The 25716-nt window shown below is 41.1% G+C and overlaps 1 protein-coding gene across 3 annotated transcripts in view; it reads right to left on the reverse strand.

Moving 5' to 3' along the window:
• Window positions 1-25716, reverse strand: part of PRKG1 (protein kinase cGMP-dependent 1) — a 393227-nt gene that overhangs the window by 29937 nt on the left and 337574 nt on the right. For all 3 annotated transcript variants that reach the window (XM_085228931.1, XM_085228932.1, XM_085228934.1), the window contains exon 10: window positions 1198-1294. In XM_085228931.1, the coding sequence (XP_085085057.1) occupies window positions 1198-1294 (97 nt within the window). The remainder of the gene's footprint in view (window positions 1-1197; window positions 1295-25716) is intronic.

The raw sequence follows: 25716 nt of genomic DNA on the forward strand, positions 1-25716 counted from the left end.
GGGCCTTCAGGAGGGAGGTTCAGAGCAACCTGAGTTAAACTCCTGCTCTGAAGTGGCCTCGGCAGCAGGTGGCTATAGAAGGAGCAGGGAAAGGGCATGAGCTCTGGTGACTGCCTTGCAGAAAACAGTTGTTAATATTAAATCAATAAACACATGATAAAGGAAAGCAAAAACCCAGGGAGAAATCAAAGCTCTCACTGATGTCCTCTCTTCTGCATTGTTTTACATAAAACCAAATAGGAAAAGTTAGAAATTAATCACACAGAATACTGAATTGGGCTTTTAACATAGAATTAACCCATCACATCAGGAGTAATTACCAAAACACTTATTTTGCAGTGTCTCAGCACTAAGGGCACAACATTAAAAAGTGCTTCAGGCTCCCATACAATTGCAGAGCAAGGATTTCCAGTGAATTTTGTGATGGTAGAAATAACTACTCTCTTTTCTGCCTCTAACTTACAGGAGATCCTAACACACAGTACTGGTGTTCAGTATAAGAAACTCCTCCTTGCTTAGCATGCTGACGTAAACTAAGCTCCTTCGTTCTATAATAAATTTCTGTTTTTATGTTAGATTACAAGTGGGCACATAGCGGCTGCCTTTCTGGTCTCCTCTTGCTCAGACTTTGCTTTAGTGAAGACTGTGTAGCTCTAAATCCAAGCAGAGCAAAAAAGCAAGTTCAGTTTTTGCCTTTCTGACTAAAATTCAGCAAAGAACATTTTGCTATGAATTGTTATTACAGTTCAGACATTGAAGCTACAGCTTTTGTAGTTCTACATCTAGACCTGAATTAGAAACTGCTCAGAGGAACATCAGACAATTATTCCAGTTTAGGCTACGTAAGATTTTAGGTTTCTCTTTCAATTTTAACACTGTATGACTATTCAGGTTCTTGTTAAATGGCAGTCAATAAACTGTCATAAACAGTTCTGCTTCAATGTACGATCACTTGGAGAGAAAAGACGCGTACCCCCCTCTCTGAAAATGAGCATATAGATTTTTTCACAATTACTGCAGACTGTTCATTCAATTGTATCTACCCAGAAATAGGATGCAGCATTCTTCAACCACTAGAAAACACAGAATCCTGTCACATACTTCTCTTCTGGTGTAATAATGAAGAGCAAAAAAAGCACTCATAACACAATACTGGTTCCAGGACACACAAAGTTCAGAGAAGAAAAGGTTACCTACCAGTTCAACTCGTCCGAAACCTCCGACTCCAAGGGTGTCAATGATGTTGAAATCAGACAGTTTCAGGTTGGCGAAGAAGGCAGCTTCGGCTTCATATCTGGATTTTTTTATGCGAAAAAATGGAAATTTCTTAGAGGTGCAAACATGAGTACTGCGCAATACTGTACCCGCATGGCATGAGTGTGGAACAGCGTTTACCTGCTTTATTTCCATCTTATCTCTTAGAGTTTGATTCACGCTCATCATTTCACTGGTCCCAATTAGAGCATAACTCCAATTTGCACGGTTTGCAAAGTGAGAGAAGCAAACGTACCTACTGCATGCCTACAGTGCACATATCTGGTACTGTAATTCAGCTCCAGCTACCCAACAAACACTACATTTTGACATTTTCTATTGATCTTCTGGCAAGAAGAAGGTTGGCTTTTTTTTTTTTTTTGAGTATTTTTGGAAGAAAAGTCTCTTGTATGAGTTTCTCTTATCCACAGGTCGGCAGTACTTTCTATAAACGTTTATTGAAAGTGGCAAGATCATTAAGGTCCCTGGAGAGAAATCACAGCCAGGTTTTATGAAATCAGATCCGATAAGCTGAGGGCTGGTGTGCAAATGCCTGAAATGAATGACTTCAGTCACATATTAACATTCCTACAAGGATATCTTCACTTCTTTTCCTCCTATAAGCTCAATTGGAGTAGAAATTCCAGCCCAAGAGGTCCCAAAATCCAGATGCTCTCCCTTTAGCTCATGTGCTACTGGCTCATAACAGAAGTTCACGAAGTTCTTAACTAGGGAAGCATGCAAATGCAACACATGCAAGCCTGCCAAAATAAGCTTCCCATGACTATCCTCATGAATATGATTCCTCAAAAATAGCTCCTTGTCAAGGTTTGTGGTATTTTTAGAAAAGCTCGGAAGGGAAATGGATGATCCACCCACTCCATAAAGTTTGACATTCAGCTGCTGGAGGAGTCCCCGGGCATGTACAACCTTTGGCTTATCAGTGACACAGACTTGTATGGGAATAGAGCACTGATGGTATCATGAAGAGAGGCATGGAAGGTGGAAAGGGGCTTGCAAATGCAGCTTTCTGTATTTATCTTTAGCATATTATCTTGCAATTAACAGACAGGTCGTAATCCACTGTTCCAGCCAAACGCTTTGTTTGAGCATGATAAACGCTAGAGCAAAGATAAAATATCATAGGGTTAGCCATGAGCTACCTGTCATTTTAATGTATTTGATCCATCATGCCTGTCTCTAATCTAATTCAGTAATGGGATGGCATTGATTTGCTGACTTAACTCTCTTCCAAACAACTTCTTTATTCTATTTACAACTGAAATGGCACTAGGAGAGAAAGTGGGAAAAAACATTTGCGGTGAAAGAGAAGAATGAAGAGAGGTGTCACAGAAGGTGAGAGATCACAGAGAAAAGCCTGCAAAACAATGTAATAAAGCACGGTTTTATCCTGGGGGGTGAGGTACTGTCAACAAACTAGATAAGCTCTGCTTTATTATTTATACTGTCACCAGATCCCCTCAGTGACCTTGCTCCTGTGACCACAGCAGCCTGACTGCATCTGATTTTGGAAAGTAATCAGCTCTGAGCCTGCTATGAACTTGGGATAACCCTGAGTGCCACAGCTGCTTATTGATCACTTCACTCTGATCATTAGGTGCATGCATGTTAAACCCAGAGCTGAATGAAGCACTGCTGAGTCAAAGACACATTGGTACGTTCCCTTGTAAATCACAAAAGACACATCATTTTAGGGGTGACAGTGCAATGAGATCAGATCTAATTTTCATGATGAATATATAGACAGCATATGAGTTATCTTTTGCTTTCCTGACCAGTTAAATACTGATAGTGATTTATAATTGCTAGAAAGATGAAATCCCAGCTTGGAAAATTTCCATTCAACAGCAGAACAACTGAGGCAAAACTGCTTGTCCAAAAAGCAGTGTTAAATTTGCTCAAGGCTTGGGATGCTAGAGGAAGGCATCCTTCGTGCTCAGGGAGGTAGGGAACCAGCCACCCCATCTTCTCTGCTGGACAAGCCGTGAGGAATGCTCAGTGCTGAGCAAGGAGAAGACGGCACATGCAAAACAGCAGCATATCAGAAGGGCTAGGGTCTCCAAATGCAGGAAGGAAGGCGGAAAATTATCCCGAGTAATGGCTATACAAAGATGATGCACGGCACACATCATGTGACATTCTAGGACAAAAGTAGGTAAAATGTGCCCTTGTACTGGCAGGGCAAGCAGGATGCTAGCTCCAGTCCCTGCAAGTTTCACCAGTTCCTTTGGAAATGCTGAGGCAATGAAGCCTACAAAACAAATTGGACACAGTTTTCTAGGCATCTTGGAAACAAAAGAAATTCAAAAAATACAGAGTGAAAAAAAAAGTGTGAAATCAAGCACGCAAGCCCTTCACACGCTTACTAATGGCAGTCACAGCTGAATTCTGATTTATTCCCAGCAACAAAGGTCAAAGTCCCCTTTCAAATCAAACTCCTACAGACTAACAAACAGGACTGACATACTTCAGTCATGGAAAGCTTAGGAATAAATCTCTTCAGTCTCTTAAATAATTAGTTTTCAAGTTTGAATATTCTCAAGTCATCAAATAAGTGAGACAACAGAGCATAATCCACATCCTGAAGCTTAGAATATGTATTCAACTGTCATATTTCAACTTTGATCATTTGAGCACATCACTCTCTAGACAAAAACTACCAGGGCTTTGTAGCACGCCCTTTATAAAAATCTAGGAAAAAATATAAGGGATATCTTAATTTTAACCTGCAAAACATTGGGAAAGCAGTGCAGAGAAATACAGAAATTCCCCAAAAATATTGGTGTGTCTATAGGAATATACTCAGATCTGCTACATTCAAAGGATGTTTGGCACATTCCCTGGGAACATAATAGAGATAGGATGAATGGCAGAGAAGGTCTGACCACACCTGCAAGCCAATGGGGAAATAACACAGCATTTTGTGGGAAAAATATCTGTGTGTCAAGTCAGGGCATATTCACTCTGGGCACTGCTTTGCAGATGCCATGGTCTCTTCCCATCTGGTACTCAGAAGTCTAATGTGCAAGGCTCATTCTAAATATTCTAAACAATCAACCACATAAAGGTATTGCAAAATTTGCCAGAGAGAAAAAAAAAAAATTTTTTTGATCTCTGGATGAGTTGGTGATGAAAAATATTCCTAATTTGAATTCCTACATTAATTGCACACACACACAAACACTAAAAACCAGATACGGAGAACTTGCCAAAACAGATCATGATCCAAATAGTGAGGAATAACAAAAAAATCTGTGTTTCACAGTATCTTTGCAAAGTGCCTGCTCTCCTTTAGTAAAGAGCATTTAAAAATAAGGCTGTGATTTTCAGAAGAGCAAGGTATCAGCTCCCACTCTTAATGGGGCTGTTCTGTGTAACGTAAACAATGTTTTGTAGCCTACCAGCCTACTAATCTGACCAGGGCTTACAGTTTGCTCCTGCAGTTAACAGGAGAAGTATCTTTCCCACTGGGAATTGAGAACAGCAGAGAGGAGGAAGTGATCACAGTGAGGTCACATGTGAGCACTGTGCTAAGTCCACCAAGCTCTTCTGCAAGGTTTCCTGCAAATCTGAATGACAGTGATAACTACTGAAATCTCATTCAAACAATAGTTTGCAATGAGAACTGACGTTCCCCTATGGAAGAGCTGGGGTGTGGGACCACTATTTCTCTCTCTCCAAATAATACAAATACCCTTACCCTGATTAAAAGGACTTGATGTTGGCTCATCTTCAGCGTGGACAGCCATTAAATGTGAGAAAGCAGAGTTCTCAGGCAGATCATGAGTAAATACTGTTGTCCACATGTCCTTTACTTTGAAAAAGCAGCACTAGTGCCACAGCCAAAGGCAATGCCTGTTTTGCAGAGCAGGAGAGGAAAACATGGCTTTCTGTACTGCTGGAAATTTCCAACCATTTAAATAAGCAATTGCTTCACAGGACAGTGATTACTTGGAAGTACATTTTAAGCTCTCCTTCCCAAAAGTATAAATGAAAAAAAAAAATAAAAAAAAATCAGAAGCATCGTAACTAGGCAGCTAAAAAGAATAGAGGAGAAAATGATGGGTGCAAAGGTTTGTAATCACCCAACTGCTCAGCTTTACTAAACCAGCTCATGATTCCTATCACATGAACTAAATGTGTTGGGAAACATTAGACATCTGTTACCAAACAGTCATCTTGATACAAAACTTGGCTTCTCTCCACCTGCGTGCTGCCAACTAGATGTAAATTGTAACCAAATGGGAACCAACCACCAGCTCCTCCATAAGCAAACATAGTACTTTTGGTTGGATAAAAATCAGGATTTTGGAGCCTTCCTCACTGAGACACTTGTTCATTTAACAGCTATTTTGTTGGCCTTATACTCAGTTTTGTTGGTCCAGTTTCTGAAGCATAGAGGCAATGCTCTTTTGCAAACAGAAACACAGAATCTCTGCAAAAACCTGAATAACCTGAGTTGCGATGGTTGGATAGCAATGATCAGCTCCAGCCTGCAAGAAAGCACATGTCCAGTGAGCCTGAGAGCCACGAGTGGGGAAGGGGAAAAAGTCTCACAAAAGCAAGCTGTACTTTGGTGTCTGCTAAATTAGAGTTTTATCTCAGCGCCTCCCCACATCATTCTTGCAATATGGCTGCTTTCTTTCTAGCATTCTGCTTCAACTGATGCTGCACTTTAAGAAATGAGTCTGTAATAAGTGAAAAACTGCCTCAAACTGTTACTGCTGTCACTATTTCTTTCTGTACTCCTGAACATACATGTTTTAGCACTGGCAAAATAACCAACCTGGGACTACTCGTGGCATCCAGCTGCTGTTTGGCTGACCGCTATCCTGAAGTCACGGAAAAAATTCTGGAGAGATTAATGCCATTAAGAGGGATGCAATTCCAAACATGAATGAAGGGTGGCAGAAGATATGGATCGGATTCACGTAACGAGGAGGCTTCGTGTCTGAAAGCCATGCGAGGGAGAGTAGATGTGGCAAATGGTCCTACAGCTCCCAAGCCCTCCCTGGCCAGCCCTTTGTCTGCCTGCTACGATTGCTCCAAAAAGCAGGCATTCCGGAGTGATTTGGGAGAACAGGAGGTCTATGAATGGTCTTATGGGTGAAAGAGCAATAAAAAGCACCTCATGCGTTTCCATGAGATCCTTACCTTCAGCTACGCCCTGTTTGTGTGGGGCTCAGAGGATTAACCACAGACAGAAGCATGGCACAGCGACACTGTATTTTACACAATCAGCAAGATCCAGAGCCTGGAAATGCCTGAAAGCAAATTCTGGAGAGGCATTGAGAGCAAATCTCTATCCCTTTATGGTGCTGTCACTCCTCATCTCAGAGGTCCCACCCCAGTGCAAAACACTTCTGTTCCAGAGTCTGATCAAGATGCAGCTCCATTGGAGTCAGTATGTACTTTGGATGGGGAGATGCCCTTGGACAAACCCCAAAACCAAGGGTATAAACCTAGAACCCTGTTGGGAAAACTGCAGTCTGGCTGATCCCACAAGCTGCAGAGCAGGCTTACATTGGGCAAAAGGGAGATGCTCATCCCAAAACTACAGGCAGGCAGTAAGCATTTCCTGAGTCCCCTCCCTCCCTCTGAGTGGGAAACATCTATGTTTCTTCCTCTTGTATCAGTTGTCTGTCTCTCTCATGACATGCAAAGCACCTCTTTGCTTTCAAATGTCCCTTTCAGACACGTGCTGTGATCAGTAAGAACAAAAATAGCAAGAAAAAGACTGGCTTCTTACCTACTTTACCGTCAGTCACGTAATGTTACAGAAAAGCTGAATTCATTTCAAACTCCAACTCATTATTGCAATTTATTAGCTCGTTCACAAATACATAATCACAAAGCTGTACCAGGAGATCTCTATGAAGAGTGAAAGCAGGAAGACACTGATCAGAGACACCAAGCTGTTGGATAAAAGTACCAGCACCAAATGATTGTGGCTTGTCCCATCGGCAGCAACATTAGCCAGGGGCACTGATGTGCCATCATCCTAACCCCAAAAGGGATTTTCTGCTCTTTCACAGAGACATAGGGCTGCTGAGACTGGTTAGTATTTTCTCTCCATAATTACTTTCTGCACAGTATTTGCTAACCTAATGTTAACCCATTCCTGGGAGGGATGGATGTTATCCACAGATTTTGACCTGTGAGGGTGAGGATTTTCTTGCAGCTGAGGATTTGCTGTTCTCCATCAGGTGAGAGCATGGAATAAAAACACTGATCTTCTACTCTTCTGTTGTTTTTTTTTTCCTAATTGCAAACAATACTGAAAAAGTAAAAGGTATCTACCTACCTACAGATACATGTAGTTGTATAACTATCTGCCTACGGATACATGGAGATGTAGATCTATCTATCTATATCTACAGACACATGTAGGTAGAAATATAACTTTTACTTTTTCAATGTTGTTCGCAATTAGAAAAAAATTGGAGACTGAAGATCAATACAGTGTTTTCCTCTTTGCTCTTCCTTGATGGAGGGCAGCAAATTCTCAGAGGCAAGTCACCTGTAGAAAGACAGATGTAAGGAAAAAGTATGATAATGGTAACATAGCTTCTCGTTAGTTCAGGTCTCCTTCTTCCAGACCACCTGTCTGCGGTCAGCAGTGCAGTGGCTTTAACTCCTGATTTAGCTGCTACCACTTCTTTTTGTCTTATGCCTTTGACTGAAAATCCAAATCAGAGAGATTTCATTTGGATTTTTAAAAGCAATGTGCTAGGGACAACCATGCAATTGGAAGCTGCAGCTGCATGGACAATTGCATTGAAAAGAAAGGTGGTCTTTCTTTTCAAGTTCATGCTGTCGGGGCTGTGAATTTCTCTTTGACCTACCAGCACTTGAACTTGCAGTGTACTTGCCTTTAATGACTTTCAAATCAGGAGAAATAGCATACCTCCTGGTTTAGATTTTCTTACAGAAAGTGAGCATTTGAGTTGCAGCTAAAACAGACATTAAAGCTATGGCATCTCTAACTTCCTCTGGAAGGGGAAGGAGATCTGAAATTAAAAACATAAAATTAAAAAACTACCAGAGAAATGATCTTCCCTCTGTTTAAAAGTGCGTTACTTTTCAATTAGAACTCTGCAATGTGAACACAGTGCTTATTAAGCTATGCTCATTGTGAGTTGTTTCAACAGTTAAGCAAATAAGAGATTTGTTTGAATTATGGGGTTTAAAGACTTTCTGTCACGCAGAGGCCAATTTCCCTGAGAAATGTAATTGAATGTACTCAAATACAGTCAGTTACAACAGTTGATAAAGACTTTCTCATCACCCAAGCTCTTTACAAAATCTTAACTTTGAAGCTAATATTGTTGAATTCCTGAATGTGACAAAAGCTTGGTAATATCTTCTTAAACAAATTACACCTATTAATTTCTGTGCCTTCTGCCTAGCACAAGCATGAGCACTGCAGTAGGACCTTATGTGAACACAGGATGCGCACAGAAGAACTTCATTAGAAAAAAAACCCTACAGACCAAGTTTTACAGTTTTCCATATGTCTGTTGAAGGAACCCATCCTCTTGTAACATGGGGCAATGCATCACTTCTTTAAAGTGTATCTACACATGCATATGTGTCTATGCTCACAATTAACTTGATCAGAAAACCCCCCACATCTCTTCTCTTGCAGATGCAACAATCTCTTGTGAATGTGGGTGTATTTTGATTGCCTGCCTCCTGTTATTACTACACAGTATTATTCATTCATATGCCGGAAAGAAGCAAAAATTTCCTTGGATGAACTAAACATGATTTCTTCTCTTGCGGTTCTGATGAAATAGTTTGCATAAGCAGAGTTTCTGTATCACTGATAAAAAGGATTTTTTTTTTTTCCTCTGTTAAGCAGAAAAACAAGAAGGTTAACTGTGAAATACCTGCTAATAAAAAACTCATGGCAAATGTCTGATTGCAGTATAAAAGCCTGAACTGAAGCAGTTGCATACAGCTAGCAGTTCTCCAAACATCTCCTTTTCTTGCTGCCCGCGTCACAGGCACGAGAAATCTGACAGCTCTTGGCATTAGTCTGGGTCTGCAAACAGGTGAGAAAATTCACAGGTCTGTTTCCAAAAGAATAAATGCATCACTTTCGACTGGCATATAAACCATCAGCTGAGTGGGGGTTGATAACGCTGCATGTGAAGAAGAGTTCTTTCAACAGAGCACAAGATTATCAGAGTGCTTTTTAGGGAACCGAGTCCTTGGTTTTCAGTGAAATTCAAAGGAAGATGCAGGTAAAAACCCGAAGAGGGATCGGAGTTTTGCTTGGAAAATCACCAACAAGCTCAGCTCACTGCCCGCCTATCTGCTTGCTGTGTTGAGCTCTGAACTTCCACGTGTGCAGGCAGTGGGAAGCAGAGCAGCAACACAGAGCACTGCTGTGCCCATAGGGTGCCCACCCAAACTACCTGCACTGCTCTGCAAATGCCCTGCTGAACCCAGGTGGGTACTACATCAACCTGGGCTCCATTTCCCAACTGTATCAGTGCTACCTACACATCACCAAAATGTGCATTTTATCTTCTGGGTCCATGTGGTTCTCCTTTTTTTCTCTAATGAAACAGCCCAATTCTTCCAACAAGACTCATTCAGTGTCCCGCTTTGGAAAGTAACATTTCCACTTTTGTAATATTCCTAATGTCAAGAACATCCTGAAATAGTTCAAACAACAGTATAGACTTACAAAACCAGAACTTTGCTCAATTTTAGTTAAAAGGGGTTGAGGGAGGAAATGGAGTATTCCTTCCTTTGGTGTTGTTTCCTGTTCTGTACAGTATTAAAAGACATTGTGCAAGGACTGGTTTCTTTTTTCTTTTTCTTCTTAAAAAACAAGAAAAACAAACAAAAAAAACTCCAAATTCTGGGCGTTGCTAACTAGAGAGCAAAGAAACAGCTCTATGCTGTGCTCTACACCATGCATCTCTATCTTGGCTCAGCACTGACAGCACTACTGTGTATGGCAGGCTGGATTAAACTGGGGGTTAGCAGTGGAAAAGGAAAACACGGACAACCGTCTCCAGTTCTGAGACAGGCAGCAACAGCACCACCTGAAATTCCACAGGAAACAAAACTCTATGGAAAAGCAAAATTTTCATTGTGCTTCAAACACTGCATTGTACTTCCAACACCCCAACTGGACAAAGGTAGATATTATATGCCTTAGCTCGTGGCATTGCACTGAGTTTCATGTCGTGGCCACCCCATCCCCACTCCTAAGAAAGCTGTTGTTGGCATTTTACACAGCTGTGCTCATTACAAGCGCGGTGGGGTTAGGAACAAATCGCAAAGAAATGTTTATTGTGCTCCATGACACACTGACACAAAACTCTTCTATCTGGCTGATGAGAATAAACTGAGAGCCCAATGCGTTTCAGCTGGCTTTTTAAATCTTTGCTATTCCAGCACCCTGCTGCATTATGACTTAATGGCCTTCTTTTCTCATACCAGTGTGAATAAGCAACTTTTTTGAATAAAATATTCAATTTATGCTGGCAAGTTGCAGCACAGCTTCTAACATCCCGTTGCAGGCTGACATGGCGTGAGTCCAATGCAGTTCACTGTAGAAACTGCCAAGGACTTTTTGCCTATAAGTATTAATTCCTGGTTTATTCTTCCTAAGTCACGGATCAGTCCTGAGATCAAATTCAGGCTGAAATCCCCAAATTCAGCAGCTAAGCCAGCTACAACTTTGGTGCAAAGAGTAATACCGAATTATTTTGTAGCACTCAAACGTGAATTTTTAAAGTAACATAAAGGCAATGAAAAATGAACCTCCCGTGAATGGTTGCTTGTCTCTGCTGACAACTATCCTTCAATAATTTGGAAGAGCAGGGTTATGGTAAGGAAGGAGACAAATTTCTTATTTCTTCACTAGTTCTGAATTCAGATTTTGTTTTTTGGATCTGTAGACAGAAGGCTGCATGAATGCTTTTTCTTTTCACCCTTCTTACTTACTTTTGAGGAGATATCTACAGATTTTTTTTTTTTTTTTCCCCCTTTGGAAAACAGCACATTTGGAAGCTGTCAGGAAAAAAACGCATTTCACATTAAAATCCCAACTGAACTTTTTATGGTCAGTGAACCCCAACTACCAAGCTTGGTCCAAACGTGTCATCATGCATCACAGCCAAACACTGAAGTTATTTTAAGGCAATGCATCAGTCACTGTGGAACAGCAACAGCCAACTTACAATGTTAGAAAGCACTTCCTAGGAAAGCGAGATGTGATCTCAAGGAAAATTCAGTCTAATAACAGCTTCACATTGCACAAATCACAGTTAATTCTGCTTGTTGCTCTTCTACTTCACAAAATCTCATGATCTAATTAATGTGTTGCAATCTGCTAATTAGTTCCATGAATCCCAAATCTGCTCATCTAACCACCTAAACACTTAATGGCCCTTTTGCCCCCACCCTTAATGTAGGACTGTGTTGCTTGCATAAGTAAATGCTCACCATGGCAACAGCAATCTCATTAAGCAGACTTGATTGCTGTATTCTTTCTCCAGACTTTTAAAAAACGTGGAGAACAAACTACTGACGTTAGGCATATTTATTTGCCCAGCTCACCACGTTTGCTATCTATTGCACATTTGTTAAAGTCCTGCAGGTTTCAAGCAAGAGTGAGCTCACTGTTTTGCCCAGCGACATGTATGACTTTCTTTCCTGTTTTTAAATGGCCCTAATTCTCTAGGATAAAATCACTTGCTAGAAGGCTTCCAGCTTGGGGATTGCTCTACCTTGAGTGAACTGGTGTCCCTTCCCAAGGGCTGCCCAGAGCCATTTCAGTAATGTTTCCTGGAACCTCTTCCAAATTCTCAAGCAGATCCATGAGCATTAGGACCTGGAGAGTTCGTTGGAGCTGATGAATGAATTATACTCTTTTTTCTTTATTCAGTCAAATGGTTCCCCCAAAATATCCCCTAAATCATTAGATCATTGCACTGGGGTCACAGAGCAAAACTTACAAAAGCTTAATTGTAAAACTATCATTTAGCAAACATCAGAATGCTCCAGCCATGCTGGCACTGCTGAAGTTGTTGCATCTGTATGTTTCATCCTAATTTACTTTGAAAAAAGGTGACATATAAAGAGAAGGCGGGGAGGAAGAGAATATTACATGAGATCCTACTGAAGAAGCGGGAGCAGGCAGGAAGCTGATTTTTCCTTACAAAGCAAGTACGTGTGCGTACAAAGGGAGGTTTTCCCTCCGCTTGTTTATTCTGGCAGGCAGATGAAATTGTGGGAAGAGATCAGTGAAACTAGTCCCACACAACCAACCGTGTCCCCAGACTATCCTGCACTAAATCTTCTTTTAATTTGACTTATACGCTAAGATTTTGCATCCTTGTTGTGAGTATCACTTTCAAAAGGAAAATCAATGTCTTGGATTCTGTGCGATACAAAAGTAGGCTCCAGGGTCATTCAGGACAGGTCACTTCTGTTCTCTGGGATTTGCACTGTGCTCTGGCAATCTGGAGACACCCTGCAACATCACAAAGTCTATTCCTATTCTTGGGATCATCTCCTCCTTCAAGATGCTACATGGCACGGAAATAGGACTGTGCTTGCTGCCACTTCAATCAATTTCAATACCATCTGGAAGAGGTCTGCTCATCCTGGAGGACACAAAGACTTGCTTTCTTCAAAAGATCGCATAGGTATGTCCTATTGGCGGATGACTGCAACAGGACACACAGCAGTGTGCTCACTGTCAATGGTTTGACCTGTCCACAGCTACCTGGAAAGTCATCTGAATGATCTTCCATCTGGAAGAGGAGAACTCCAGATGTTTTGGGGCAGGAGATGCTCTGGTTGCACCCAAGAAGTCAAAGACAGGAAGGGAGAGGAAGAAGAAAATGCTCTACCACTGGACAACCTCCCATAAAAGGAACTACGGTATTCTGACAATAACTGAAGATCTGAAAAGAGGTTTAATATAAAAGCACCACTCTAGCACTTAAAAACTTAAAAAGAGTAATTCAATGAGTAGCAGCAGTTCAGAAGTGGCTGCAAGCATCTAGCAAACACACATCAAACATGGACGTGGGATAGGTCAGAAGGAAGCTGGTGGGGCTGAACAGTGGGACAAGATGGTATATCAAAAGCAAGACATCTTTCAAACATGAAGCAGCTTCAAACAAATCAAAAAAGAGAAAAGGGAAAAGAAAAAAAGAAAACAAAGAATCAAACCCTGTCCGGTTAAAAGGGAAAACACCATAAGGCAGGCAAAAAAAAAAGCATGAAGTTACAACTTCAAAAGCCTTGAAGACAAATAATAAATCCTTCCCAATCGCAGCAACAGCAAGGAGCCTGACCATGGGCTGTAGGGTCTCCAGAGGCTCGTGCTCTCCAAAGAGCATGCTGAGAGGAACAAAGCTGTGTGAAGGAAAGCTCGGTGCACTTTTACCCCTGGGTTCAGCAAGGAAGATCTTGGGGACATCCTGCTGACTCTTTCCTTTTACCAGAGTAACCAGCACTAGTCCACGTGCCAGGAGAGGATCCAAGCCCACTAAATGATCATGAACATATCCCCAGGCCCAGCTGGTGCTCACCCAGCGCTTCTGGATGAACTCAAAGCTAACTACGAGCTGTGGTTTGTAACCAGCTCTGCTCACCGAAGGATGGAAGTGTCTTTTTGATAGGATCCAGAGTGCTGTATACCACTGAGCCCAACATCTGTCCTAACAGAATGAGTAGACACATGAAAAAATTCAACTGCTTTGGGGAAGAGCCAACATGCTCCACAAGTCTACTGGAGTTCTTTGATGGAGTCCACATGCACGTGGGCAGGAGAGGTCTGGTCGATAGACTTGGCTTGGATTTCCAAAAGGCAACTGACAAGGTTTGAAAGGCTGTTAGAGAAATTAAGCTGCCATGAGATGAGAGAGAAGGTCTTTGCATTGATTATAAATAGGTTAAAAATAAGAAACAGTGGATAGAAATAAATGGTTGGTTTTCCTAATGGATGGAGGCTAATAGTGCTCAAGTCTCTTCTGTTCAGCATCTTTATAGATGATTGTAAAAGGGAGGAATAAGTAAAACGACAACATGTCAAGGATAGTAAATCACTAAACCTAGCAAACAACAGCACAATGTGAAAAAATACAGAAGAACTTAAAGATACTGAGGGACAAGATATTAAATAAGCTCTAAATTCTGAAGAAACATGGCGATGAAAATCAGGGAAAAAATATCCTAATCTTACACATGCAACAATGGGCTCACTTGGCCAGTTTTATTCCCCCTCCCATCTCAAAAACTGTAGAGTAGAATTGGAAAAAAGTACCAAGAAGTATAACTGTAAGGAGCACAGGTCTGGATTGATTTCTGTTGCAGGAATAACTTCATTCAGGGTTTCCTCATGGGAAACAGGCAGCTCAGGAAACAAGAAGGGTCTTGAACTTATGTGTGATCTGGGAAGTAGCTAAGAAGATTTAGGGGAAAAAAATTACTAAGGGCTTCTATTTCGATAGAAAACAGCCATTTGCAGGAAATCCCTGAGTCTCAAATCACTGGGGAATGGTGGATCACCCATCAATAAGCATTTCATTGGCTCTTTTTCCTAGGTAACTGCTGTTGAGCACACAGACAGGATACAGTGTTAAGCAACATCTTTTGTCTGACCAACCCAGTGAGGCCATCTGTATACTGGCACTTCCAAAGTACCTGTATATAAATAGACAGGAATAAACTGAGGAACTCAAGGACCCTTCTTGTAATGTATGAAAGCACTGAGTATAATAGAGAGCTGTGCCTGGCGCCTGATCTGGATGTCTGTTTTTGTTCTACAAGGGGAGAGATGAGCTGTTCAATCTTACAACTTGTCTTGACTTGATAAAAGGAAGTTTTTATCAGACAGTATTTAGCATATGGTGGTTCACATAAAGAAAGAAGCATAGTTTTCACTTATTCACTGACGCAAATCCTATATTCACCACTTGAGAAAACTGCCAAGTGCTTTGTCAACATTTCAATATTATCATGTGCTAATTAGAGAAAAGGAAAAAAAAAGAAACCAAACAAACCACCCAAACCCCCAAGTTTCTCTACTGCAGATCATTCGGTGGCTTGAAAAGTGATACAAGTTGTCTCATTTTGGGAACATCAGGAAGCTGGAAGGATCAAAACTCCTCAGATCTTAGCAGTACAACAACTCATTTGCCATTCTTGTAATGGAGGAAAGTATTTCCTAACACAACTCCCAAGGGCTCAGCTTATTTTGGAGAGGGGCTCAGGACATGCAAAAAGTGGAACATGACTGGCATTGCTGAGTGATCGGACACTGTGCTGCTGAAATGTCACTGGTTACACACTTGGTTCAGTGCCCCAAAACTAGAAAATTAAATTCAGTAAACGTAATGATGGATGTTCCAGCACATATGGACAGGAGACTTGGAGAGGACTAAGGGCTTCTGCTGACAAATGCTGATAGTAATTGACAGAGAACCAAAAGCAATGAGTTTGCTGGAAGCTTGTTAACATCCCTTTCTAGACTCCCACCCATTTTCCAGCCGGGACAACTTCTGAAAGGCACTTTCCCATACTTCCACTGGAGGGCAGGAATATCTCACTTATCCACCCGAGACCCATCAGCTCATTGGCACAGACCTAGATGCTCAGAAAAGCTCTAGCAAGGCCTTGCCTTCAGAAGACTTTCTTGTATGATTACAGATGAATTCATTTTCTATTCTATGTTTATGAGTATCTTCATTATTTTTTTTAAATATCATTATTTTCAAAAAAATCTTACAACCTCAACATTAGGTTCACCCTTGTCTCATAAAGCATAGTGATGCCCCCCACAGAAGCGCCCCTCAGTACTCCAAGGTCTCCTATGCTTCTCAAATACCTTTCCTGGAGATAACAAATGTATTGGAAGTACTGTGCTGAACGGTAGGTCACAACCTCACTGCTTAACCAGGAGGCAGTAAAAACATTTTGCAGAGTTGCTCTGTAACATTTGTAGCTAAATTAGTGAAAACTATAATCAAGAGTACAAGTAGTGTACACAGGAACAAATCTGATACTCTGGAAAAGGGACACATTAGTTATTGGAAGAGTGATGGATAAGGCTGATTCCCTGGACAGAGTTTACTTGGTTTCCAAAAAGCATCTCAGAAGATTGCCCAGCCAAGCCAATAAGGTACACTAAGCTGCCAGGAGATACAATGGAAGATCTAATAGAGAAATAATTGCTGCGGGGAGTGGAGGTCAGTCACCTGCCATCCCGCAGGGCACTGTGCTGGAATCTGATGGATTTCAAAGTCATCTGGATAAAGGTTCAACAGCAAAGCTACAAGGTTTTCTGTTGACATTAAGCTATTCAGAAAAGTAGAAAAAAACAGGGTGATCCACAAACAGATGCGGAAAGACCTGATGAGATTCAGCGATTTGAAAATGTCAGATAAACAAAACAGAGATGAACTTCTGTACATAGAAAAAATAACCTAAATTATGCATGCGATGAGCTCTGCGAGGATCAACCAGTCCCACGAAAGGAATGGTTCAACAGTCAAGGATTGTCAAAAAGACAAACTGAATGTCAAGGATTACTGGTAAGGAACAGAGAACAGCTTGCCTGTGTGTGCAAACCAACAGTACTTAGTAGCTGCATGCCCTTCTGGTTCACCCTGTGCTGCTGAGAAATAATAAGTTTGGTTAAAGGTAAAGACTTCTACGTGAATAATGATTGACTAAGCCAGGACTCACGGGCCTGAAAACTGTCTGCCAGCTGGCATTTTCAAGATTTACTTCATATTTGCACATACATAAATGCTTAATTTCTCAACATTAAGGTCTGAGCAATATCTAGGTAATAGTGAGCACGGCCCGCTATTGGGAACACTGCTCCAAACTAAAGTTCCCAAGTTTTAAGAACTAATTCTTCTACAATTTAAACTAGAAGTGACAATTGTCTTGCTGTTTTCTACAGTGGCTCTATGTTAGTCCCTGAAGTAGTAGGAGGTACTAGTAAAAAAAGGAGGCAATTCTGCAGGCAAAATTTTTCCCAGTCTGTTTCTTTTTCTGCCAGCTACATTTCAGTCCATGAATGGGAAACAGTAGGATGGTGCCAGCTCCAGCTCTGTCTTGGCTTTTCTCTATTGACTTCTGGCTCATTTGCTTAATCTCTCCACATCTGTTTCCTTATTTGTAAAATGAAGACCCGCTGGGAGACTTACTTAAGAAGGGATCATCTGTGGAATGTGTGGGATCAGCTCAAAAGCCCATTTAGCTCAGCGTGTGCTCTGGAGAACAACCATGAGGAGGCTGAGGGACAGCAGGGCAAGCATGCGGTGCCAGTTCCTTGAATACTCAATGGTTTCATGGGAGCTACCATAGATGTGTTACATGAAGAAGCAGAATTTTGATACCAAAATGATCCTTGAAGTCATCACCCTCAGAAAAAGTTCCAAAACAAGAGCTTCAGGAGCAGGAAACATAGCTTAGCACCTCACTGGCCATAATAAGAAGAGGACGATGCCACCATTTGTATTATCTAATAAATACAAGGTGGTGTTTGTTTTTTTTTCATTAAAGTCTTAAGTGTAATGAATATTTGTGCCACAAAGACACTCCTTCCAACAGAAACCTAAGTAGTCACAAAGGAATGATCCTCTTTATTCCGTGATATGATGCAAAGATCAGATCAAAGCAAGCAATTTTTGTACTGCAATGCACTTCTCCAATATCACCCACTGGTTACTTTACATACAAAATCTTTCATCCATTCCTGCTCTCAAAGAAAATCACACACTTTTTTAATTAGCTCTTTTTCGAGCTTTGTCAGCATCCTTAATAAACAACAAAGTTGTAACTGCTATTCGCTAATAAGACCCCATAGCACTTCCTCCTCCACATAATAAAAATAATACTTAGCCAAAAGGTAAATACTGACTCCTGGGGAGGAATTATGCAGACAAACTTGGTTTCTGATAAAGACTGTCTTCCTGCATTTCCCCTCCGCTAATGGCTATGCTGTCACTTGAAACTCCCAAAAGAGACTTAATGCCTTCTTCTTTTCCTGGAATTAGCAGCAGTGGTTTTGAATTAGCTTTCCTTGCCATGACACGGGATTGATAACGAATTAGAAAAGGGCTGAACTCAACTACATGCTCAACAAGCATAATGGTGAAATTTTTACCATGAGGCGCTGCGGTGTCAAACGCCACCAACTCCTGATTAAAAACAGGCAGCTCGAGGAAAGTCAGAGCCATTTGTAAGGGATACAAAGGTATTATGAATGTCTGCATCCAGCAGGACAAAACAGTAATTAGAAAAAGTACTTAAAAACAAACACACACACACGCAGATAACAGTGTTTCATCTTGTATACATATTTGGTAGTAGAGTGGGTTTCAGTCCTTTCTAGTCAAGACCAGCAAGAGCCTTCTTCACAGCAGTTGTGGTATAGGGCTCCAAACTGACCTAAAAATCCTGCCTTTCTAACATCAGGTCTATACACCACTCATTTTTATTTTTATTTTTAAATTGCAGAGGCAAATGAAGTGGAGGCTTGGGTAAAAAAAAAAAAAATTATTCCCTAATTAATTCCACGTCTTCATCCTGTTCAATTTATTCTTTGTCACTGCTGACACCACTGGGCTATGGCAGCTTCAACCCATCCTTTCTGCCATTTTTCATCTAACCCTCAGTTTTTATAGCTGTTCCTTGCCATGGCCGAATTGAAGGGCAAGAGGTTTGTCAAAAATGCCTGCCTCCTTGAGGATGCTACACAACATTGAGTAATTTCCTTTTGTTCCTGATGGTTTCTGATAGTTTGGATACTCCCCAGGAGCAGGCACAGCTCCAGATGCAAGTCTCACAGTAGGAACCAAGAGGTTTAAGCACCCCAGGAGAGATACAGCTCTGTTGCCTCTCTCCCTTCTCGGGAAGGAATGAAGAAACCCTGAGTTCCGGCGTCCCACATTCGGATGTGTGTGGGAATCAGGAGCAACGAGCCATGGGGATCGCATTTCTCCACAAACCAAAACGCTGAGAGCATCCAGTAGCTCAGATGTATGGGCAGCACACAGTAGGTGACAGTTCTGAATTCAGGACAGAGGTGTGAGATGATGGCAGCTTTCCTTCCCTGGCTCTTCCTGCGGGGGCTGCAGCAGAGATCCTGTGCCTGTTGCAGGGGGCTGACCTCCCAGAGGCACCTGTGATCTGAACCAGGAGGCCACAATATTTCAGGAATTCTCACAACCAGGCTAAATCTGATGCCTGAGTCCTCAAACGCTATGACGCAATCAGCCTCTTTGCACGGCCACCTGTTCTTTGTTAATTCCAAAGCTGTGATGCTACAAGCTGTTGGAGGGGGCTACATCATTAGTAAGCCTGTATGAAGTTGTCAAAAAAAAAAAAAAAAACAACCCACTGGAGAGCTCCAAAGCTTTCAGTGAAGGTGAAGGAGACCACTTTTTGGAGGCTTCTGCCCTGAGCGTCGGTTCTCTCCCACCATGGAGATGTGCAGCACCAGAAGGAGTGATGGAGAGCTGGTGGCCAAGGAAGCTACATCATTGCTTATCTCAATGAGCATCTACAAACATATATCCCCAAAACTACCTATTTACCAGAAGGGAAGAGAATCTAGTTGCTGTATTCTTTATTCATTTCTGTTGAAAAATTGAGAGACGCTTTGAGGGATGTCTCAGAGGGCTGCAGAGCACCATAGTAAAAAGAAAAGAAAGTCCAGGCCATCATCTGGGGAAGTGACAGCAGAAATTATATAGATCTGACCAGGAGAAGGGCTGAACGAAGCTTTTCTATTGTTGGAAAAGAAAAGTCAGTTTGAAACTGCAAAAGCAATTTCATGGCCAACAGATAGCAAACGTATATAAATATGTGGGTAAAACCGAAAAGAGATGCCTGAAAAAAGAAACAAACTTCACAGCATGGATAAAACGTATGTGTAGATGCTGTGTTAACAGGTGAAATGCTCGTCCCTCCCAGTTCAGACATTACATAAAAAGAGCATTTTGAAATCACTTTACTGCAAAAACAAAGCAACCAGGAAGCACAGGGAAAAGCAACTTCAAGAGAGTAGTGAGAGGAAAAGGTATCTACCAGGAGCAAGATTATCTCAGTGTGACTGCCACGTCAACTGACCTTCAAAACAAGCACTTGTAAGAAAAAAATAGCCTAGTATTGATACCACTGTGCATCCCAAAGGGTGCCCTGCTTCAGCTGACTGTGGCAGGAACATCTCGTTATCTCTTTATGGTCATTTCTTGATATGCAGCAACACAGCTGTGAAAATCCACCTCAGTGCATATGAATGTTAAAACAAACACATGATGTAGAACTGCTTTTAAGTTTTACTGGTATTAGCCCTACCAAGCTCAGTTTCAAATACCTTTTCTGTGTATATCTGTTTATGTGACTCTGCATAAGAGCAAAGTTTGGCAAAGCCACTGCCTTTAAATCCAAACCTATTGAAAGACACACTTATTTTCTTTGATTAATCATAGCATTATACAGTTTGCATTCAAAGTAATACACTCACATTCAACCAAGACAGTTTGAAATGCAAGCATCACCTAGGAAACTCATGTACACGCTACACTGCTGTGAGTAATGTCCTGAGGAGGTTTTCCTAATTATTTCCTACTAATTACTGATTACTTCAGCTAATTATCTCAGCTAATCTATATTACCCACCTTGATTCACCTGCAGATATTGACGCAGTGGATGCTAAATGATATACAGCGATATATGAACTAGAAAATGTTTCCTAGCAAAATATATGGAGTTACATGCATGTGTCACGCTTCCAACTCATGAGCTGTAAATAATTTTACCAGAGACGTTTTTGCTGCTTATAGTGGAGAACCTTGCCCTGATATTGCTGTTAAAACAGGCAATAAACATTGTTACATCCTCATCAGAAAACTGAAAGTTAGGTTTATGTTTTCAAACTCAGATTTTCAAAGCAAAAAAGCATAAAACAACCCAAGCAAAACATTTCAGGAAGGAGGATCTTCTCCCTGTGCTTCTTCCATGAGGAAACTCAATTACCATCAACTTTCTTGTGTCTAACTTGCCTTGATTTTCCCATCCAAGTTGATTTGGCTCTGTACTTGTTTGTGCCTGCTCTGTAATGCTGGCAATTCAGCACAGAAAAGAAGCTATGGTTTGAAAATTGCTCTTCAGTTCTTTATTCTCTATTGTCACATCAGCCCGGGTTCCCATAGAAACTGAGTGTAAAGAGTGAAAGTGTAAAATACAAATGAACAGGTCTAAGCTGACAGTGTTATGTTTTATTAGACATATAAATATGAACAATAGGCACTGGGTATGAGTGCTCTTGTAATAGAAAAGCTAGATAGTGTTCAGCCGATCAAAGAAGTAGAAGGAATATAAATTGTAAAGACTGGAGTCAATGAGTGCTGACTATTAACGGGCTGACAACTGCTTTCTAGAATCAAATCGCATTCTAGATGAGGCCACTGTGACTTGAAAACTCATTCACAGCATTCATTTGCAGAACAGCCAAAATGCTTGCGGGCCTGATCCTGAATTCCCTGGGCAAGCTAAATCATTACCGAATCTCATATATTTACCCTAGAGCTTAGCACTGCAGGAACGGAGCAACAAACACTCATTTCATGGATGTTTATGATGTTTTAAGTTGGATTTTATCATTTTAAATGAGCATCGGTGTATAGAGTGAAGTTCTTTGAATAACTGCTTCTGATTGTGCACTGCGCTTTAATTATCTGCTATATGAGTTTGTTCATTTTATAAGCAGCTCCCACAGTCACGCCAACAGCGTAGGATCTGTGGAACAGATTTTGCAAAACCAGCTCAAAAACGATGCGCAGCCAGAGGAAACTCCTCTACCCCTCATTGGGTGATCCCAATGGAACACAGAGCTCGAAGCACACCCAAAATGCCTCCCTAACATCAACCCCTACGGTGACCTCCTGGCTTCCAAGCCATTTAAGCTGAGTCTCCAGCCCTGCTGGATCCACGTGGAAGCAGCCCATGTGGCCCATCCAGGATACAGCTGTAGCCATCTGCCTGGCTTGACAGGCATTTTTCTAAACATGCTTTCAGGCAAAAAAATATTTGCACCTGTATACAAGTACTTCATTCCCTTTATGAATGCCCCCAAGCACCTCATCTTGCTGCCTCCTAAGGGTGATGGCTGGTCTGAGCCCCAGCAGAAGTAACTGTACCAGCCTCTACTAAAAGTGTTCAACCTCTAAGCGCTTCACCCACTAAAAACTTTTGGGAAATTAGGAAAACTTTAAAATATCTCAGCTGAGTAAGAATTCTTTCTTCTTTTTTTTCCCCTCTCCAATCCAATGTGACATCCAACAATCATTATGTTGAAAAGGGAATTCATTATTTGTAGCTCCTGTTGACTTCTTGAGTGATATGGCCCCTGGCACACCCAGAGCTCAGCCTTTTCATGTGAGTCTCCTCTATTAAAATGGCACAGGAGATGCTGCCCGTCCAACAAACATTTGAAATTTCTTCTCCACCCATGTTCAAAGCAATACTGCAGAATGCTTGAAGCCATTCAAAGAGGCTCACTATAAAAGGGCCCTTCACTCAGGGGACTCCTAACTCATCCAAAAGCATCACCAACCTTTATGCAACACATTAGGAAAAAGTGAGGAAACAAGACTGCTTGCTTCCAGCCTTTATGTCTTGTATTTCTCCCTTAAATATATTGTTTCCAGGAGGAATAGGAGTTGGATTTTCTGGACAATGATAAAAACCTGCCTGCTTTAAACAAAAAAGGCATAGAGAAACAAAGGAAAATATCTTAATTTTGCACTTACTTTTTAAAAGTTCGCCTATAGTGAACTTTTAAAGGTTCTGGATATTAGAGTTTTATTCTAGTTGATTGGAAGAAAAGTGCAATTATATTTAATCTTAAGAGAACTCTGTGAAATGCTGAGTCCAGGGAGGCTGCTCTTGGTACTCAATCTTGGAGGACTTTACCCTTTGCAGAGGCTGCAACAATAAAAGTGAAAGCAATTTCTTTTTTTTTTTTTTTTTTAAATGTCAGCTTCATCATTTAGCAAGGGTGCATTAGAAACAGCAATAATTTCATACAGGACTTTCTTTCCTGAGCTCTGAACTTTGGAGCTTTATTTTCTTGTTTCAATGATATCTTTCACAAGCAGGAGCTAATGCTTTTACTGAGCACATGCTCAGTGCTTAACAAACATTTTTATGGCCAAACCTGACCCAGATACAAAATCTAACGATTCAATTTTTGCATTCTTATTAAAACAGCTTATCTGTTAAGCAGTCAGGTTGGTAATGAGACCGTAAAGCATTTCTGAAATCTTGAAAAGATAAACTTAAGACCTTCATTTCCTTAAGTATATGAAATCAGAAAGCATGCTAGAAAGCCAAGGAAATTTAAAGAGATGGCTCATTTTTCAAAGCATCCAAGTAACTAGCTTTTCTGCACAGCCAGCATCTGTTGGGACTGACTGGCAACTTCCCTACACGTTACAAGAGCCACAGCCGACTGCCAGCACATTACTTATTACCAGCTCCCAGAAGAAGCTCAAGTAATAAGAATATACTTTGCCATCAAAGATGAATGATAGCATTTTGGCATAGAAACTCGCTCTAAATGAAATAAGGAACAGCTATCCATTAAAACCTCAGTGTGCAAGAAATGCACCTTTATTAGAAAGCATCTTCCTAAAGCATGACAGATTAGGCGATGCACCAAGTGCAGCAAACCTCCTGATTTAATTTGAGCCTAGGGTCAGTATAAGGAGCTGAAAATCCACCTGCAGCTGTGGTAGGTGTGGGTGAAGGTACAGCACAGTCATTTATAGGAGATAATCAGCAGGCAGGCAAATCTTCTTCCTCACTCAGGAGCCGCAACTGCAAATCCACAATGCTTCCTGAGCACAATTTGTTGAGATTGTATCAGACTAATCCCTTGTTTTGCTATCAACAAATTGCGTTGTTTGATGCGTTCAGCAGAGTGCCCTGAAAATCAGACCTGAAAATGAAGTAGCAAAGCCTACAAGATATTAAAGACAGAACACAAAAACGTTTGCATGTGATGGTATGCTGAGCAGATAGAGCTAGAAATGCTTAATTCCCATTACTGAACATGAATTTCAATACAGTTGTGAATGATGTCTTTTAAAGTTACATCAGAAATTTAATTATAATAGCCCTACTATAAACCTCCAGGTACTTCTACATTAATGTCCAAAATAATGGGCAAGTTCAGACTTTTTTACATTTCTCCAGAGGCTTGCAGAGACTCAGCTTTCTCACATATACTAAGCTTCATTTTATCTATATTTTTGACATTTTATCGTACTGCACACATGAAAGAGCTGTGAGACGAGTTAAATCATGAGCTTTTCCTCTTGGTCTGTATTTTTTTAATATTATCATTTTTTTAAGGAGACAATTTAAATACTTAAAGCTCAGCACTTCCCAAATCATTTAATGGAGTATTCAGTCAGGCACTGAGAAAAAAAATATAGCAAATGCACTCGCAGCTGAGTTTTGGGAGCCTGCAACATAGGCACTGCACTGCCACTACTGCAGTGGTCCACCATTGCTCATGCTCCCTAGATAAGGGTAAGACATGGGCAGAAATCTCAACTTGAGTGTGGGCTACATTACACTGTAAGCTTTCTCCAGAAATTAATCTGACAAAAGGTTTGTTTTGGTGTCTCTGCTGCAGGTGGGATGGAGGTGTCAGCAGTAACTTTGGAGTTAGGCTTGCATCGAGTTTTTTACCTACAGCAGGATTAGATTTCTTCCATTTCACAGTTCAGTGGTTGAATTTCATTTTTGAAATGTGACACAATTACTGTTCAGGGGTCAGCAGAATTTGCTATGCATTTTTTGGGTACCTTTCCAGGGAAAACAATATTAATTCATCTTCAAAATACAGAACTTCACTCTCCGCTCTTTCTCCTCTCTCTCATGTTTAAATAATTGCATACACCAAAATCTCAAAACTTTATAGCTGATCCCATTGCATCTCAGTATGAGCTTTCTTGTGTAAACAGGAAGAAACTTCTTCATCTCTCCCGGTTCTGCCAGGAAATGTCAGCAGAGGAGAGATGGTGTTCTCCCTCCTCATTGCCCTCTCTGCAGCCCACATCTCTTCCTCCCAGACCTCCCCCTTGTGCCTGGCTTCATGTTTCTTTCTTTCCTTACCAGCTTTGTGTTCTGAAAGTGAGATCTGAGCCAAATCCTGGTAGATCTCAGAAGCGTAAGTCAGGTATAGTCACGTACAAATGCACTAGTGGATGCCAAAAAAGCCAGAAATAATCCCGCAACTACTCCTAGCAGTTCCAAAAACTGATGGTCCCTACAGAAGAAGAAGAATCACAATTTTATTTGTCACATATCTGACTCCATTCAAGCACCCACATGTTACTGACATCTCCCTGAGGAAAGTAGGGCAAAAATAG

The sequence above is a fragment of the Meleagris gallopavo genome, chromosome 8 (assembly GCF_905368555.1).
Source record: "Meleagris gallopavo chromosome 8, MGAL_WU_HG_1.1, whole genome shotgun sequence".
In the NCBI taxonomy this organism is placed as follows: domain Eukaryota; kingdom Metazoa; phylum Chordata; class Aves; order Galliformes; family Phasianidae; genus Meleagris; species Meleagris gallopavo.